The sequence below is a fragment of the Eulemur rufifrons genome, chromosome 25 (genome assembly GCF_041146395.1).
Source record: "Eulemur rufifrons isolate Redbay chromosome 25, OSU_ERuf_1, whole genome shotgun sequence".
In the NCBI taxonomy this organism is placed as follows: domain Eukaryota; kingdom Metazoa; phylum Chordata; class Mammalia; order Primates; family Lemuridae; genus Eulemur; species Eulemur rufifrons.
Window position 1 is genome coordinate 17517550 of NC_091007.1, and position 17274 is coordinate 17534823.

Below are 17274 nucleotides of genomic sequence, written 5' to 3' on the forward strand. Positions count from 1 at the left end.
ACAGGATATGTTCAAATGACATAATTTGAAATTGTGCTGACATCCCAGACACCTTGTTCTTGGCATCTCTCTTGAAGTGTTGGTCATATGTGAGCTAATAGGATCTGACATCTGGAAAGTAGCAGGATTTTGAAATAACCAAGTACTGATGTATAGCTGTCTCTTCAAATCTAGGTTGTTCCCTTGCAGGTTGATGAAGTATAAGCTTGTGACAAGCTCATCGTCATTAAATCGATCTGTCTTAGTATGGATTCTGTCTTCAGTGAAACTTTTCTCTTTCACATGGACATACTACCAGCCTTTCACTCTTATTACCTTTGTCTTGTGGATTGACTTCAGCTCATGTACATTAGCAGATAAATCCCAACTTACAAATGACCCATACGTAAAAATGACAAACCCTACTTTGCACTCCAGTGCTATTGATATGAGAAGCATATGATGAGGGAAGAAAGACATCAAAGTAATTAGAGTCTTAAAAAGTGTATAGTTTTGGAAGAAAAAGAAGGGAAGCTCTTTGAAAGGGGTATAATTTAGGGATGCTGCTCTCCAAGGGAAAACGTTCAGCAAGGCTGATTTGTCTCTGGGATGAGCCTCTTTTTTTTTTTTTTTTTTGGTCATGTTTGAGTCTTACCCTTTCTCTTTCTCCTCTGTTTAATGGCTGGAGAGCTGGACAAATTTGTTTCAGTCTCTAGTACAAATCCAAAACTTAGATGGAATACATTAAAAGAAGTTGAAGATCACATTCTCGTAATCAGCATCGTCACTTTTGCTGCTGATCTGACTTTAGCCATGTGGTCTGGTTCTGAAGCTAGACTTTTGCTATATTATGAAAACCTAGTCCTGATCAATTGTAGTAGAAAAATTCTCCATCTAATTGTCCATGCTTACGTTTTTGCTTCAGGCATTTGCCTAATTTTCAGTTTTCATATTTTCTTTCATTAGTCCTGTTTGTAGGGATTAGAGTCCATCACTGAATGTGTCTGGCAGACAGGGTTAGTTGCCAGGGGAAGAGTTCCCAGTGCTCCCAATCTACTTGGAGTACTGACTATTGCATTTACCTTGGTTATCTGTGACTTTGTTCTTTTCAACTACTGGGACACATCCCATACCATGTTGGACTTCCGTGGTTGCTAACCTCAGAGTTGAGTTTCTACCCATAGTATAACATAATAATTTAAGCACATGGTCTTCAGAATAAATCTTAGGGTTGAATCTCAGCTCTGTTATTCACTTGCACTGTGATCTTGGCCAAATTGTGTAACTTTCCTACCCTTCATTTATGTCATATGTAAAATTAGGATAATGTCATCTGCTTTATAGAATTGTTATAAGGATTAAATGAAGTAATAAATATAAAGTTCTAATCATAATAAATGACACATATTAAATGCTTAGAAATATTATTTTCATCATTATTTGGAAGCTTGTGTTTATTCTCCTTATTCCTTTTCTCAGATATTCTGCCAATTTTCATTCCCTTAAGCTAGTATCTGCTCCACCTCCCAGCAGAGGGCTATATTTCCAGATCTTAGATCTTTATAGTTCACCTCATCCTAAATATGGGCTATGCTCTGAGATAAAATACTCCAGTCCTCCAAAAATCTTCCTTTTCTCCCACTGGCTGAAATATTACTACATTAGCTATTTCCCCCTTGTTTACCTATTTTATTATTATATTAATGTATTTGCATTATTTTACTTTATTAGACTACTAATTAGAGATTTACTGAAGTTAATAATCTTTCTCCAAATATTAAAAAAATCTCCAGTAGGGAAATTTGACTGTCAGTCATTCACATATTAGCTCATCGAGGTAGACAACATCTGAAAGTTTATTAACATATTAGTGACTATTCTCCCTGCATGGTGGAATTATTCATGATTTTTGATTTTGTCTCTGTGTTTTCTTTTTTCCTGTGTAAAGTTGCATTACTTATACAAAATCATAAAGTTTTAAAAATGCAATATAATATTGAAAACATATTCCTTATATGACTGTTTTGTTCAGGGATGAGGTTAAAAAATAAAACTTTAAATATCCAAATTTAGCAAACTGTGACAAAAAATAAGAGAAAGTCCCTAAAAATTACTATTTATAAAGAAAAAAGTAAGCTATAAGGAAGAAACTTGTGGCATACCTCCTTCCCAAGTAATCGAAGTTAGCATCATCAGTTATTGGGACAGACTGACTCCTTGTGCCTCCTGATATGGATATGCTAATGGCAACATTACCTTTATGGTATTCCTGCCCAGAACCAATAATAAGAATCTAATCATGAGGAAACATGAGATAAACCCAAACTGAGGGGCGCTACACAAAGTAACTGGCCTGTGCTCTTCAAAAATGTCAAGGTCAAAAAGAACAAAGAAATGCTGAGGAACTTTTCCAGATCAGAGCCTAGAAATATAGCAAGTTAATCCAATGCATGATCCTGGATTTCATCCCAGATGGGGATATAAGTAACCCCAAAGAACATAATTGTAACAATTAATTAAATTTTAATATGGGCTATAAATTAGATGATAATATATCAATATTAAATTTCCCAACTTTGATCATTATAATGTGGTAATATATAAGGATGCTATTTTCTTAGGACATGCAAACTGAAGTGTTTGAGTAAAAGGACACAGTATCTTCAACCTACTCTTAGATGGTTCACAAAGAATAGTATACATACAAATTTATGAAAGTCTATCAAGAGAATATGAATGACAAAGTAAATACAACAGAATGTAAATAATTGGTGAATCTGGGTAAAGAATTTGTTGGATTTCTTTGTAATATTGTAGATTTTTCTGTGAATTTTAAATTATATCAGAATCAAAAGTTACAAAGATCTAATTTTCAGAACATTATCTGTGTTTCAATTCAGAGGGCAGAAATTTTTCAATAGCTGTAGCATTGTTAATTAGATGGTTAGGATTTAGAACAAAAATTCACTTAACAAAATGAATTTATTGCTATCTAAAGGGATGTGGTTTTAAAATTTTTTATTATAAAAACATTACATGCTCCCTAAACAAACTTTGGAATGTATAGAAAAGTAGAATTTAAAAGACCACTCAAAAGTCTATTGTTCCCTGAATTCTTTTCAGTTTATAGTTTTTACACAAATATCTGTATATATGATCTTTCTAGAAACTTGAAATTATATTCATTTTAAATTTCATACATAGTTTTCTTGAACATAATTTTAATAGTTACATAGAATTCAATTGAATTAATGCACTATGGTTTACTTAACCATTCTAAGGTTTATACTTTTACTAGTTTATATAAATATAAAACTATACATATATAAAAATTTAGAGATTTTATGTTACTTTTCTTGTAATTGAAATAAAATTAAGGCAAGCAAATAAGCTAACGTACTGTTCACAAATTGTCACATTTATTTTGGCAGGCTCCTGTTTACAGGTGAATGTTTTAGATTCCTCATATGTCCTGTAAATGCCACTGTAACCTTCTCCCAAAGTCCTTCTATATATTTTTGCTCAAGGCAGCATATTTGATCACCCATATAAGGGACTAAAGAGCTGCTATTGCCAAAGCTAATAGATAAACATATTTGCCATTTATCTTCAGAAAGTATTAGGTTATTAAGTATGAAAAGCCCTATTTCCTTAAGTACTAAGTTTGACAGTTGATATCTCTGACATTTCACTTTGACACTTCTTGTTTTATTTTTATTGTGAGGGTACATCCTCATTCTTTCAAACGCATGGTTTGGCTTGTGATTATCTTTCAAAGTTTTTTTAGACCAATTTTTGTGAAACCATGGATTAAGTAAAAAATTCATGTTATTTTCAAATATGAGTTCTGTCATGGAATGAATGCTGAGCCCACAGCTGGAAATATCAATTAAGTGTTTGGTAATGAACGCACAATACGTTGATGGTTTGAAAAGTTCTGTTCTGGTGATTTTAATCTTGAAAATGAGCCATGTTGGCTACTATGGTGGATAATGATGAGCTGAAAGCTGTAGTGGAAACAAATCCATCTCAACCTATGCATGAATTAGCAGCAAGGCTTGATGTTATTATTCCAACAATATTGGACCATTTGAAACAAATCGGCAAGGTAAAGAAGCTGGATATATGGGTTCCACATGAATTAAATGAGCATCAGAAGAGAAATCATCTCAAAGCTTGCTTTTCTTTGTTGTCATGACATAAAGGCAAACCATTTCTATACCATATTGTTACAAGTGATGAAAAATGGATTCTTTTCGACAATCCTAAGCATTTGGCACAATGATTGGATAAAGATGAAGTGCCAAAACACAATCTAAAACCGAGTATTCATACAAATGTTTTATTTCAAGGATCAGTTTTGTTATGCTTGAGTCAGGGTTATAAGTGTGTTATAAGGTAGGTTTTTGGCCATCCCTTCCCCACTCATCCCACCCCTGCTTGATTTCCACTGAGTTTTGCTTCCCTGTGTGCACACGTGTGCTCATTTGTTAGTTCCAGTTTAATAGTGAGTACATGTGGTGTTTGTTTTTCCATTCTTTAGATACTTCACTTAGGATAATGGTCACAGTTCCATCCAGATTATTGCAAAAGGCCTTAATTCATCCTTATTCATGGCTGAGTAGTCTTCGATGGTATACATATACCACATTTTGTTAATCCACTCATGAATTGATGGGCACTTGGATTGATTCCACATATTTGCAATTGTGAATTGTGCTGCAATAAACATTCAAGTGTGGGTGTCTTTTTGATAAAATGACTTATTTTGCTTTGGGTAAATACCCTTCACTCTCAACATGTATTCTTACCTGCTTTGTTGAGAAGGATAAGACTAAAAGATTGGCTTCCGTGTTTTCTTTTTTCTCTGCTTCTAAATGGTTTTTTTCAACTGATTCCTCCTCTGTCCCAAAAAACAAAACAGAACAACCTTTTAAATATCCTTAATCCACATCTACTTTTTTCCAGTGTTAGAAGAACAGATATCAGATATTCTTTGAGTTAATTTCTGCCACTGTGCTCTTGATGATATCCAGTCATAGCTTGTCCAGTCCTTTCTTTACTAGTCTTCTCATGTCTTTCCTCAATTTCCAGTGGCTCCTTTTGCCGACTATAGCTGTCTTCACATCTTACCTGTATAAAAGAAAACAAAACACAAAACCAAAATCCCTTTTATAAATCTCATCATTCTTCCTATTGCCCATGAATTTTTCTTGCTGTTTTCATTCAATGGAGCATTTTAAAAGTAATATTGCATCTTATCAATTATTTAGTCATTCATCCCTGACAACCTAATTTCAATTTCTACCACTATTTGGAAACTACCATCTTAAAGGTCAAAGATAAAATAATCGTTCAATCTTGTAGCTTTTTCTCAGTTATCATATATGGTCATATTCTAGCATTTTTGAGTAAATTCCAGTTCTCAGTTATAGCATCAGAAATATTTCTACCTGTCTGTTGTCTTCCTGTGTATATTCTCTAATTGTTATCTTATCCACTCCCAGAGATCTCTGTAGGTTCTTTCTCTAACACTTACTCCCTCTGTGTCTCATCTCATTCCTGTAACTTCCTTGTTTTCTGGACAGTTAGTACCTTTTTTTAAGATGCCAATGAATTCCCACTTCTTCTTTGCATCTCCCATATTTGGAGAAGAGAAAGAGCCAGTCATTGTGATTTATATAAACCATCTCATTTAATCCCCACAGCAATCCATATTTCACAAATAAGTAAACTAAGACCCAAAGTGGCCTAGTGAGTTCTCTAATGCCACAGAGTTATTTGGGGGTGGGAACGATGATTGTGCTTGACACCAAAATCCATATACTTTTCACTGTGTAACAGGATGGTGACTCTTAAACAGCAATACATGCTAAATCATCAAATATTCAATTATGTTTTTGCTTTTGTTTTTACTGAGGAAGGAAAGCAGACAAATACATTGTAGAAAGATTGTGAATCTTTAACAAGAGTAGAAAGAAATAAAGACTTTATGATAAATTTTATGTGATTAAAATGCTGTTATCCAGAAGAACCTCTCCCACATTACTCAGTTAATTAGAGTTGTGTTACGTCCTGAAGTGGGTACATATTCACTGATGTTTTCTTATGTTCAGAGTTGGAGTTCAGAGTTGGAAATAGTTGGGTTTTTAAAAAAGTATTTGTTACTAATTGGATATTTGTTGGTGCTAAACTCAACGATTAAAGAGAATCTTTACCTATTGGGCTTCAGAGGTAGCTTAAGTTTGATAACTGAGACAGAAGAATCTAAAATTAAAGTGAGGGATCAATAGCAGCAGTAAGTGAATAGGGTGGAAATGTCCTAAGGTTATGCAAAGTGGGAAATTACATGATAGCTTCTAAGTATGGACTGTACTCTGGGCAAAGGATACAGCATCATTCAGCAATTGCACACTGAACACTTGTTGATTAAGTATCATTTTATCCAACTTAGACCTAATGAACTTGGTAGATGGGATCCCTGCTGAATTAAGGAGTAATCAAAGCCTCATATTGCATTCTGTGCTATGTAGGTCAAGAAGTTCCAAAAGTGATGGGTATGTGTACTTGGTACATGAAAACATTGCCTTTGTTATCTCTCCTTCTGATTAATTCTCTCACAAATATTTATGGAATATGACTTGTGCTTTAGGGAATTTTATCTGTTTTTGAGTGGTAGATAATGAAATAAAAAACTTAGAAAACTGTTGCCTGCCCTCAAGGAGTTTTCTTTGCATTTTTGCTGATTTTCCTCAATTACTCTGAATGACAATTTTAAAATCAAAAGGATAAAAATAATTTTGTTCGAGTCCAAAGGCAAAGGAACTTTCTCCCCTAGCAAGAGGGTTGACAAAAGATCTATAATAAATGGGAAAAGAAATGAAGAGGCACCTTGAGGGGTGCAAATGACACTGTGGTTTTATTTGGAACTTTCAGGAAGGGGTCCGGATCACCATTTTTCAGGAAGTTCAAAGGATGTGTCGGAAGAAGCCCATGTCTGCCTGCCCTGCAGGGAGGGCTGCCCCTACTGTGCTGATGACAGCCCGTGCTTTGTCCAGGAGGATAAGTACTTGCGACTTGCTATCATCTCCTTCCAAGCCCTGTGTATGCTGCTCGACTTCGTTAGCATGCTGGTGGTCTACCACTTTCGCAAAGCAAAGGTAAACCCAGGTACCCTGGTTATGATCTTCCTTTTTTATTATGGTGTAACCACTTTTCTTTTTAAGCAAGTAGAATTTCCAAATCCCAGTTGCTTCTCCACTAAGCAGAAGTCTTTCTGTAATACGATTGGACTAGAATTAAAATATGTTACCATATTTTAATATTTTCTTCTACAGAATGTTTCCCCCTATTTAGCCTGAAACTCAAGTGCCTCATTGCTTACTTAAAGGACTTTCCTTTACATCATCTCTTTGGCCTTTAGAGTAACTTATTCTGCCAGCACCCAATGTGTTGTTGATTTTTCATATCTAAAGAGCTTTGTTATGTTTATTATATTTTCATTTCTCTTAGGCATATTGGAAAATGATAAGTGACTAAACTATTTTTGAGCATGTTATACTTTGAAGAATGAATTTATTCATTACGTATGCTTGGTCTTGCATTAGGGGACACTTCCCTTAATGGTGATCCTGGGAAGACCTTATATAGCCTTTGAGAGAACCTGTTCTTTGGTTCTGTTCTGAGAAATCAAAGAGTAGTATAAGCATTTGTGTACTTCTCGGTCAGGAGTGGACAGAATGCTAAAATATTCAGGGCAAAACTTTCTGGGGAACTTTCTCCAGTTGATCACCCAATTAATTTTATGTAGCCAGTGTTGTGTTAGAATTTGTGATGCTACTATTCACAGAAACTTATTTGTGCCATTGGAAAGAGAAAAGCCTAGAGCTTCAAACTTTTCTGAATTCAGATGACCCCTTCATGTTGGCAAAGTGTATAGATTGGTTTCAATTATAGAGCTCATTGAAAGTATAAAGTGTTCCCATTAGAAATTAAAAAAAGAAAACAACCCTTTGTGAATGGCATCTATTAAGAAGCCTCAAGTTAACATTTTTTTTAAAAAGCTTCTATTGAGATTCTAGGAGACTGTATCCATTATGTTAATGTTATAGACTTTAGGAGTTATTTTAAATAGACAGTTTCATTAACAGAAACATGCAGCACAAATTAAAATCAAGCTTTAAGTCAGCAAGAAAGTACAAACAGGCACATTGATCTTCATTTAACCAATACTTTCTTTTGCAACAAACTATATGTTAAATTGTGTGTATAATAAAATGGTAGGCAAGTAGAGTTGGGAAATATATAACCACTGTCACTTAGATAAAATTAATTGATTTTTAAAAAGCCTGTCAGTGGCAGAACAGGTAGAATTGAAAGGTCTATTTAATCCACTGCTCTGAACTCTCTCTGATAGAATGTAATTCATTTACACAGTGGATAACACATAGTTCTTTATGTATTTTAATTGATTTTAATCATTAATGATTGCTGTGCTAAATGAATTTATGATACATAGTGGGTAGAATATTACACTGGATATTAAGAAACCTGAGATAGTTTTGGCTAGACCAATGTCTAAATCTATGTTAATGTTACTTAATATTGCCTAAATTACTAACCTTTTTAATTTCCCTGGACTTTCATGTGAAATGTCATATTAATGACCCACATCCTGCTTTACAGGGGTATCATGGGAATAGATATCTTTACATGTCATTTTGATGAAATTTTTTTAGATACAACCTAGTTGGAATAGTAATTAGACATTATATAGTTTTCAGATGGTCACCTTTTGAAAATCAGTTACTTTTCACTGAATATCACATAATATAAGGAGGATATAAATTAATAAAGTCAATGAACATAGACCTTGTATGTTGAGGAAAGGAAATGTTTGGTGCAATTTTCTCTTGTGATTTCAATTACCAAAAGCAATGGACAAAATTGATCTTTAATATTATCAGATATTTTAATTCTATTGAACTAGTAAAATATAACACAATATTACAACAATACTATTTTCACTCCCCATTAAAAGAATATGAATGAGAACTATTTTTTCCTTATCACCCCCTTTCCCATTTTATTAAAGGGTTAGTTGCCATCTATTTTCAATAATAGCAATCATCGGTTTCAAAAAGAAAACAATTCTCTAATGTATTTTGGATAAATTATTTAGACTTCTCCCTATATGTTTATTTGGTTTAATTGCCAACTTTCCAACCTTTCCAACTATGTATTTCTTGCTTTTCTAGTTCTCCTTCTTTTTCTACCACATCTACAATGACTTCCTCCACTGAAGACTTGAACTGCTCAGAGTCATTCATGAGGGTTGAAATCAGCTTCTTCCAAACTCCTGTTAATGTTGATATTTTGACCACCTCCCATGAATCACAGATGTCCTTAATGGCATCTAGAATGGTGAATCCTTTCCAGAAAGTTTTTAATTTACTTTTCCCAGGTCAGTCAGAGGAATTCCTATCTATGGCAGCTACAGCCTTACAAAATGTATTTCTTAAATAATGAGATTTGAAAGTCAAAATTACTACTTGATCCATGGGCTACAGAATGGGTGTTGTGTTAGCATGCATGAAAACAACATTAATCTCCTTGTATTAATACATTTTTATCAGAGCTCTTGGGTTACTATGTACATTGTCAATGGTCAGTCATATTTTGAAAGGAATCCTTTGTCTGAGCAGTAGGTCTCAACAGTGGGCTTAAAATATTCAGTAAATGATGCTGGGCCGGGCGCGGTGGCTCACGCCTGTAATCCTAGCACTCTGGGAGGCCGAGGCGGGTGGATTGCTCAAGGTCAGGAGTTCGAGACCAGCCTGAGCGAGACCCCGTCTCTACTAAAAATAGAAAGACATTATATGGACACCTAAAAATCTATACAGAAAAAATTAGCCGGGCATAGTGGCGCATGCCTGTAGTCCCAGCTACTCGGGAGGCTGAGGCAGTAGGATCGCTTGAGCCCAGGAGTTTGAGGTTGCTGTGAGCTAGGCTGACGCCACGGCACTCACTCTAGCCCGGGCAACAAAGTGAGACTCTGTCTCAACACAAAAAAAAAAAAAAAAAAAAAAAAAAAAAATGATGCTGTACACATTTGTGCTGCATCCTGACTTTGTTGTTCCGTTTATAGATTAGAATGATTTAGCATAATTCCTAAGGGACCTAGGATTTTTGGAATGGTGAATTAACATTGGCTTCAACTTAAAGTTACAAGCTGCATTATCCCCTAATAAGAGAGCCTGTCTTTTGAAGCTTTGAAGCCAGGTATGGACTTCTCCTCACTAGCTATGGAAGTCCTAGGTGGTCTCTTCTTCTAATAGAAGGCTATTTCATCTACATTGAAAATATGTTGTTTAGTGTAGCCACTTTCATCAATTATCTTAGCTAGATCTTCTGGATAACTTGCTGCAGTTTCTTGATCAGCACTTGCTGCTTTGCCTTACATTTTTATGTTACAGAGACAGCTTTTATCCTTAAATTCCATGATCCAACCTTTGCTACCTTCAGACTTTTCTTCTGCTGCTTTCTTACCTCTCTCAGCCTTTGTAGAATTAAAGAGAGTTTTAGGGCCTTGCTCTGGATTAGGATTTTGCTTAGGGGAATGTTATGGCTGCTTTGATCTTCTATCCAGACCATTCAAACTTTCTTCATATCAGCAATAAGGCTGTTTTGCTTTCTTGTCATTTGTGTATTCACTGGAGTAGCACTTGTTATTTCCTTCAAGAACATTTCCTTTGCATTTACAACTTGGCTGTTTGGTCTAAGAGTCTTAGCTTTCAGCCTGTGTCAGCTTTCAACATGCCTTCCTCACTAAGCTAAACATTTCTAGCTTTTGATTTAAAGTGAGAGACATGTGACTCCTTTCACTTAAACACTTAGAGTCCATGGTAGGATTATTAATTGTCCTAGTTTCAATGTTACTGTGTTTCAGGGAATAGGGAGATCCAAGGAGAAAGAGTGAGACTGGGGAAATGCTGGCTAGTGGAGCAGTCAGAACACACACATCTTTTATATGTGGCTCTTATATGGGTGCAGTTCATGGCACCTCCCAAAAATTACAATGATGACATCAAAACCACTAATCCTAGATCACCATACAGATATAATAATACTAATGAAAAGGTTTGAAAGATTGCAAGAATTCCCAAAATGTGACACTGAGACACGAAGTGAGTGTATGCTGTTGGAAGAATGGCGCTGATCGACTTGCTTGATGTAGGGCTAACACAGACCTTCAAGTTGTAAAAAATGCAATAAAGTAAAGCTTAATAAAATGATGTATGCTTTTACTAGATGTATGCTTATTATAATTTCAAAGATGAAATATATTCTGTAATATCATCAAAAATTCAAATAAGATATTTTCTATATTATATTTCTTTTTTGCTATAAATCAATTTCAGAAGCAGTTCCTCAGAAATTATGGGTTTACTTTTTTCATTTGCACTATCTCTTTATTTTTATCTTTCTCCATATTAATCTATAGTCAAATGGAGGATGAACAGAGTTCTGTCAAGAATAACACCAAAGCCCGGAATGAGGGTTAAGAACAGCAGACAAATATCAATTAAAGATATAGCAGTGGGTGAGGAGAGTGTTGGAGGAAGGCCGCGGCATTGTTAGTGGAATTTGGGGCATTTGCTCTTTGGGCTTCCATCACTATGGAGGGAGACTCGAGCACCTCCTCCCACCCTCCTTCATCCTGCCTTCCCCACAGCGTTCTCAAGTTTGTCCTGTTCTCTGCTTTATGTGCTCATTTATGCTGTGAGTAACCTTGATCCTCAATGCTAGGGGACTTGCAGAGAATTTGTTTTTTTTTTCAGGAACCAGTCACTGGTTGGACCATAAGAGTTTCTTTCAGTCTTCATTGTATCTACTTAAAAAATTCCTCATTGACTGATATATGAGCACCACTCATGGCCAGTTCTGACTGCTAATATAGATTTTTAAAAATTTATATAATTCACATAATTTCACTTTTGGAAAGAGAGAAGAAGTTGCCTTTATATGCCTTGCTCATACTGTCATTGTACCTGGAAATACCTACATTCTTTAAGATTTTATATCAGTCAGAAAATCTTGAACTTGATAAGAATTCTTCCTTTCACATTAAATGTTCATACCTGAGCTTTGCAGGTTTTGTATTGAACTGGCATATTTGCTCCACCTCATGACAAATTTTCTCTTCCAGTGTAGGGTTGGTAGTGATAGGCAATCAATAAAGAAGAATGCATCCAGTTATGATCAAAATGAAATGGTATAAGGTGACAGCAAATGGCTTTGGAGTTACACACTTCCTACTGTCACTACTTCACATGTGAATAAACCGAAGCCTGGAGAACTTAAGAAACCAGTCCAGTGTTACTTGGGGAAGCTAGGATTTACACTTGAGTCTGTTTGACTTTACAGACCATTATATCTGTTAACTATTGTGCTATACTGTCTCTCAGATGTTTATAATGTAATTTAATTTTACATTAAAAATAAAATAGACCCAGCTAACCTGGCCCCATTGAAGTAATCTACGTTCTAGGCCGCATGAATTCCTTTTTCCTCATTCCCTCTGCCTCTTCAAGTTTACATGTGTGTTTCATTCTTGCTAGATGCCTACTAATAAACTGAGTATATTAAGTTCTTCCATGGCACTAACTTAGTGGCTTCATATATGTTCCTTGGCATTACTATACACTTGTGCATTTACTGGTGTCCTTTAATGCCTTAACCCAAGGAGCAAAAATGTAATGGTTTAGGGGGGTGCGTGTGCGTGTCTGTCTGTTAATGTCAAGGTGGTGGTAAAACTAAATATGAGGAAAAGCAAAAGAGTGAAGAAAAATAGTTTACTTAAAGGAATCTCTTTATGTGCTTCTTAAGAAATAATCATTTAAATAACCTCCTGCATCTGGTGGCAGGAATACTAATTATGAGTTATGAAGAACAACTAAAGTGATTATAACATATTTGTATGTCTTAAGAGATATAAAATGCTTAATGTTTACCAAACTAACTCCATTACCATATTCTCTTGAGGCACTTATATTTACTTATGTTTATTTGAATGATGAAACCAGTTACTTTTTAAGTATACTAAAAATAACTTTTTAAAAATTAATGTTCTAGTATATGAAATGGCTTGCTATTTGAAAAATATTGTGAGAAATCAATCATTGGTATTTTTTCAAAATTCCTAGAATCTTTATTATCAAAATCCATCAAATATTATGTAAGCAAAGGACTTTGCACAATTATAAATTAATGCCTTCATTAACCATTTATTCATGAATATTTAGCTAGGCTTACAAATATTATTTTGATATTGGCTTGCCCATGAGAAGCTCATAATCTAATAAAGGAATATAAGGAAATGTATACATATAAATACATGCATTACATTATGCTGAGGTACTTGGCGAGGCAGTGGAGAATAGTTATTAACGTAACAGACTCTGCAGTCCATCTATCTAGGTGCCTTTCCTGGCCTCTCACATGAAAGCTTTTAAACCTTGGGTAAGTTACCAACCTCTCTTTATGTCAGTTTACTCTTCTGTAAAGAAAGATAATAAATCTAATCTCATAGGGTTGTGGTAAAGTTTAAAATGTGTGAGATGTTTCTAAACTTCTTATTACAGTTAATTGCCTATAGAAAGTGCTCAATGTTAACTGTTAATAGGAATATGTACAGGATAGTCTGGGAAGACTTCAAAGAAGTGATAAATAAGAGTGTTAAAAAATGAATTTCACTGGTCAGACTGTTAAGGAGGTGAGAGAGACAGTCCAGGCAGAGAGAGACATACATGCAAAGACATTAGAAAGCACATACACATTCTGGAAAATTGAAATATTTCAGTATGAATCCTAAAAAACCTGGCTGAGCATTATGGACTTTATTCTGTAGGCAGTTGAGATAAATTGTTGAACTGGCTACAGATATTAGGTATATGCATCTGGCAATATAGAAATAGGTTTGTAAGTCATTCATGCACTCATTCAGTGTTTTTTGATGGTGCACCAAGTGCCCAGGCATTGTTTACATGTTGGTGAACAAAACAGGCATCATCTGTGATCCTATGGATGTAGTTCATAATCTTCTGAGGCAAAGATCAGTAAGTAAATTAATTAATATAAAATGTACTAAGTAGGCCGGGCGCGGTGGCTCACGCCTGTAATCCTAGCACTCTGGGAGGCCGAGGTGGGCGGATCATTTGAGCTCAGGAGTTCGAGACCAGCCTGAGCAAGAGCGAGACCCCATCTCTACTAAAAATAGAAAGAAATTATATAGACAGCTAAATATATATATAGAAAAAATTAGCCGGGCATGGTGGCGCATGCCTGTAGCCCCAGCTACTCGGGAGGCTGAGGCAGGTGGATTGCTTGAGCCCAGGAGTTTGAGGTTGCTGTGAGCGAGGCTGACGCCACGGCACTCACACTAGCCTGGGCAACAGAGTGAGACTCTGTCTCAAAAAAAAAAAAAAAAAAAATGTACTAAGTGCTATGAGGGAAAGTAACTAAGTAAAGTGAGAAAGGCTTTTAGGGTTGAAGAGATGATGGGGTTGGGGGGAATCTATTTAAATGGGGTTGTTTCCGAATACTTCTCTGAGGTCATGATATTTAATCTGTACCCTCAAGGATGAACAGGAGGGGGAGTGAGAAGAATAGGGGTTAGGAAACAAGTTCCCCGGCAAGAGAAAACCACAGCTGCAAAGGCTCCAAAGTGTCGAGAAGCTTGGAGTGACCTGGAGGCCAGCGTGGACAGAGAGCAAAGTGGGGAGCTAAGAGAGGGGTAGTCAGGAGCCACCAGCCAGAGGTCTACAGGCCATGGTGAAGTTTTATTTTATTAATATTTGAAGTTCAATCAGAAGCCACCAACGGATTTAAAGTAGGGCAATAAATTATCTCATTTATTGGGGTCCTGTTTATTGATGGTTCTGTTTATTGATTATTGAACCAATTTCTCTAGCTGCTCTGTGGAGACTAGATTAGTAAGGGACAAGTGTACAAGTGATGGGAAGTGACAGGAAGTGTGTTGAATTAGTCCAGGTGAGAGACAGTGGTGGTGCGAACCGAGAAGGGTGGCTAAATTTGAGAGACATTTGGAGATAGAACTGACAAGATATGCTGACGAATTTGATGTGAGAGGGGAGGAAAAAAGAAAAATCAAGGTTGATTGTCTAGTCATATGGAAAAACACACTACTAGATCACACCCTAAGACCATTTGTAATAAATTCCAGGTAGAAATGCATCTGTTAGACTTGATGATTATGAAGTTTATAACAGTTTCTGACAGGAGCAGAAGTCTGATTGCAGTGGGCTGAGGTGGACTGAAGATAGGAAAGTAGGGAATGTAAATATACATCAGTCCTTCTAGAAGCTTGGCTCTAGGGTAAGCAGAGAGAAGGCATGACAAATGGCCATGGAGCCTGCGGGTGGGGTATTTTTATCTTTAAAGATGGGAACTTATATTTAAATTGTTAGAAAGAGGAGAGAAAAGTAGGTTGAAAATACAGGAGAAGCATGGAACAATTGATGGAACAGGGCACCGTGAACAACAGAAGGGAAGAGGCTGCTGAGTACACATGGAGCTGTTCACTTTGGACACTTTGGACAGGAGAACATCTGAATCTTACCTGTGACTAGAGAAATGGTGAGGCTGATGAGGCAGATATCAATAATTTTGGGTTGAGGCAACAAAGTTAAAGAAATTCTAGCTTGGGGCACACTAAAAGCCTGGACTTAAACGCTACAAAAGGTATCTATGTAACAAAACATTTGTACCCCCTTGATATTTTGAAATAAAAAAAAAAAAGAAATTCTAGCTTGAATTTTCTGGCTGGGATTTGGAAGAAGGTTATATACTGAGTATTCTTGGTGTGAACTAAAATAAAATCTTAAGCCCTCCAGCCAACTGAATGGACCCCCTTTGGCCAAAGGGACCCCAGGAATACCCTAAAGCTGAGTTGCTGGCTGCGAGAAGGGAGGTCAGATATGCCTCATCATGCCCCTCTCCCTTGTTGGAGTTATCCTTTGTAACGCATTAACAAACCTAAGACTATGCAAGACAAGGCTTAAACCACACCTGCAGGTCATCAGTTTATTTAACAGATCACTTGAGTCTGAATATATGTCCAGATGGCTTGTCTGTGATTAACAAGACTTCCTTATTTTAACTTAAAACATTCCAAGCCTTTAGACAAAGTTTCATTTCTTTACCCAATTACAAAGCAAAGAATCTTTAAACCCACCTATAACCTGTATTCCCCCGCTTTGAGATGTCCTGCCTTTTCAGGCCAAACCAATGTACACCTTCCATGTATTGATTTATGACTTCATTTGTAATTCCTGTTTCCCTCAAATGTGTAAAACCAAACTGTCACTCAACCGCTGTGAGCCTGCTTGCTCAAGGCTTCTTGGGTGTGCCTCTCTGGGCCATAATCACACATATTCAGCCCAGAATAAATATCTTTAAATTATTTTACAGAGGTTGGGTTTTTTTTTTTTTTTCTGTTGGCATTGGTCAGAGTTGGGTAGAGACTTGAGAAGACAGCTGAAAATTTGGTATTGCCACTGTGGAGGAAAGAAGTGGGAAATCCAAGTAAACATAAAAGGATTGGTGAGAGCCCAGACCAAGTTGAAAAGCACAGAGGTTTCTCTGATTTGTATTAAAAGGAAAAACAGGCAGGAAATTGAAAAGATAGAAAGTATTAGCATAGATAGTTATGTTAACTGAGCGGTTATCATCTAATGAACTGCAAATATTTTGCAGTGGCAATTTGCTTCTTGTCCATTTCTTTTTTCTTAAAGTGGATTTATGAAGAATTCATTCTCCAAGTTTCTCAGTGCTTTTACAGCATTAATATGTGTGACCATTAATTAATATTAGAGAAATCCCCAGGAGGGAGAGAAATAACAGTAATTAACATCATCAGTTACAAATGGAAAAATTGATGCCTAAATATACTCCTGAGGTCACACTGCAAACCACTACTTACTCACAATTAAACGAACATCCTCCAAATTCAATGAAAGGAGCACATTTTATCAGAGTTTGGTGGGAATTTTATAGGTGTATGGCATCTTGAGCCATTCCTGTCATAGGAGCTCAGAATTTATTATTAGTTACACCTCAGCCCATCCTAGAAAAAACTAAAGTCAGAAATTTATTTCTTGATTTTATTTCCAAATACAGCAGAGATCAGCAAATTATGGCCTGCTACCTGTTTTGAAAAAAAATCTAAAGACAAATATTTCATGACATGAAAATTATATGAAATTCAAATTTCAG

The 17274-nt window shown here is 35.9% G+C and overlaps 1 protein-coding gene across 1 annotated transcript in view; it reads left to right on the forward strand.

The window, feature by feature from the left end:
* Positions 1–17274, forward strand: part of GPR158 (G protein-coupled receptor 158) — a 320727-nt gene that overhangs the window by 177143 nt on the left and 126310 nt on the right. The window contains exon 4 of the mRNA XM_069458883.1: positions 6916–7139. Coding sequence (XP_069314984.1) covers positions 6916–7139 — 224 coding nt within the window. The remainder of the gene's footprint in view (positions 1–6915; positions 7140–17274) is intronic.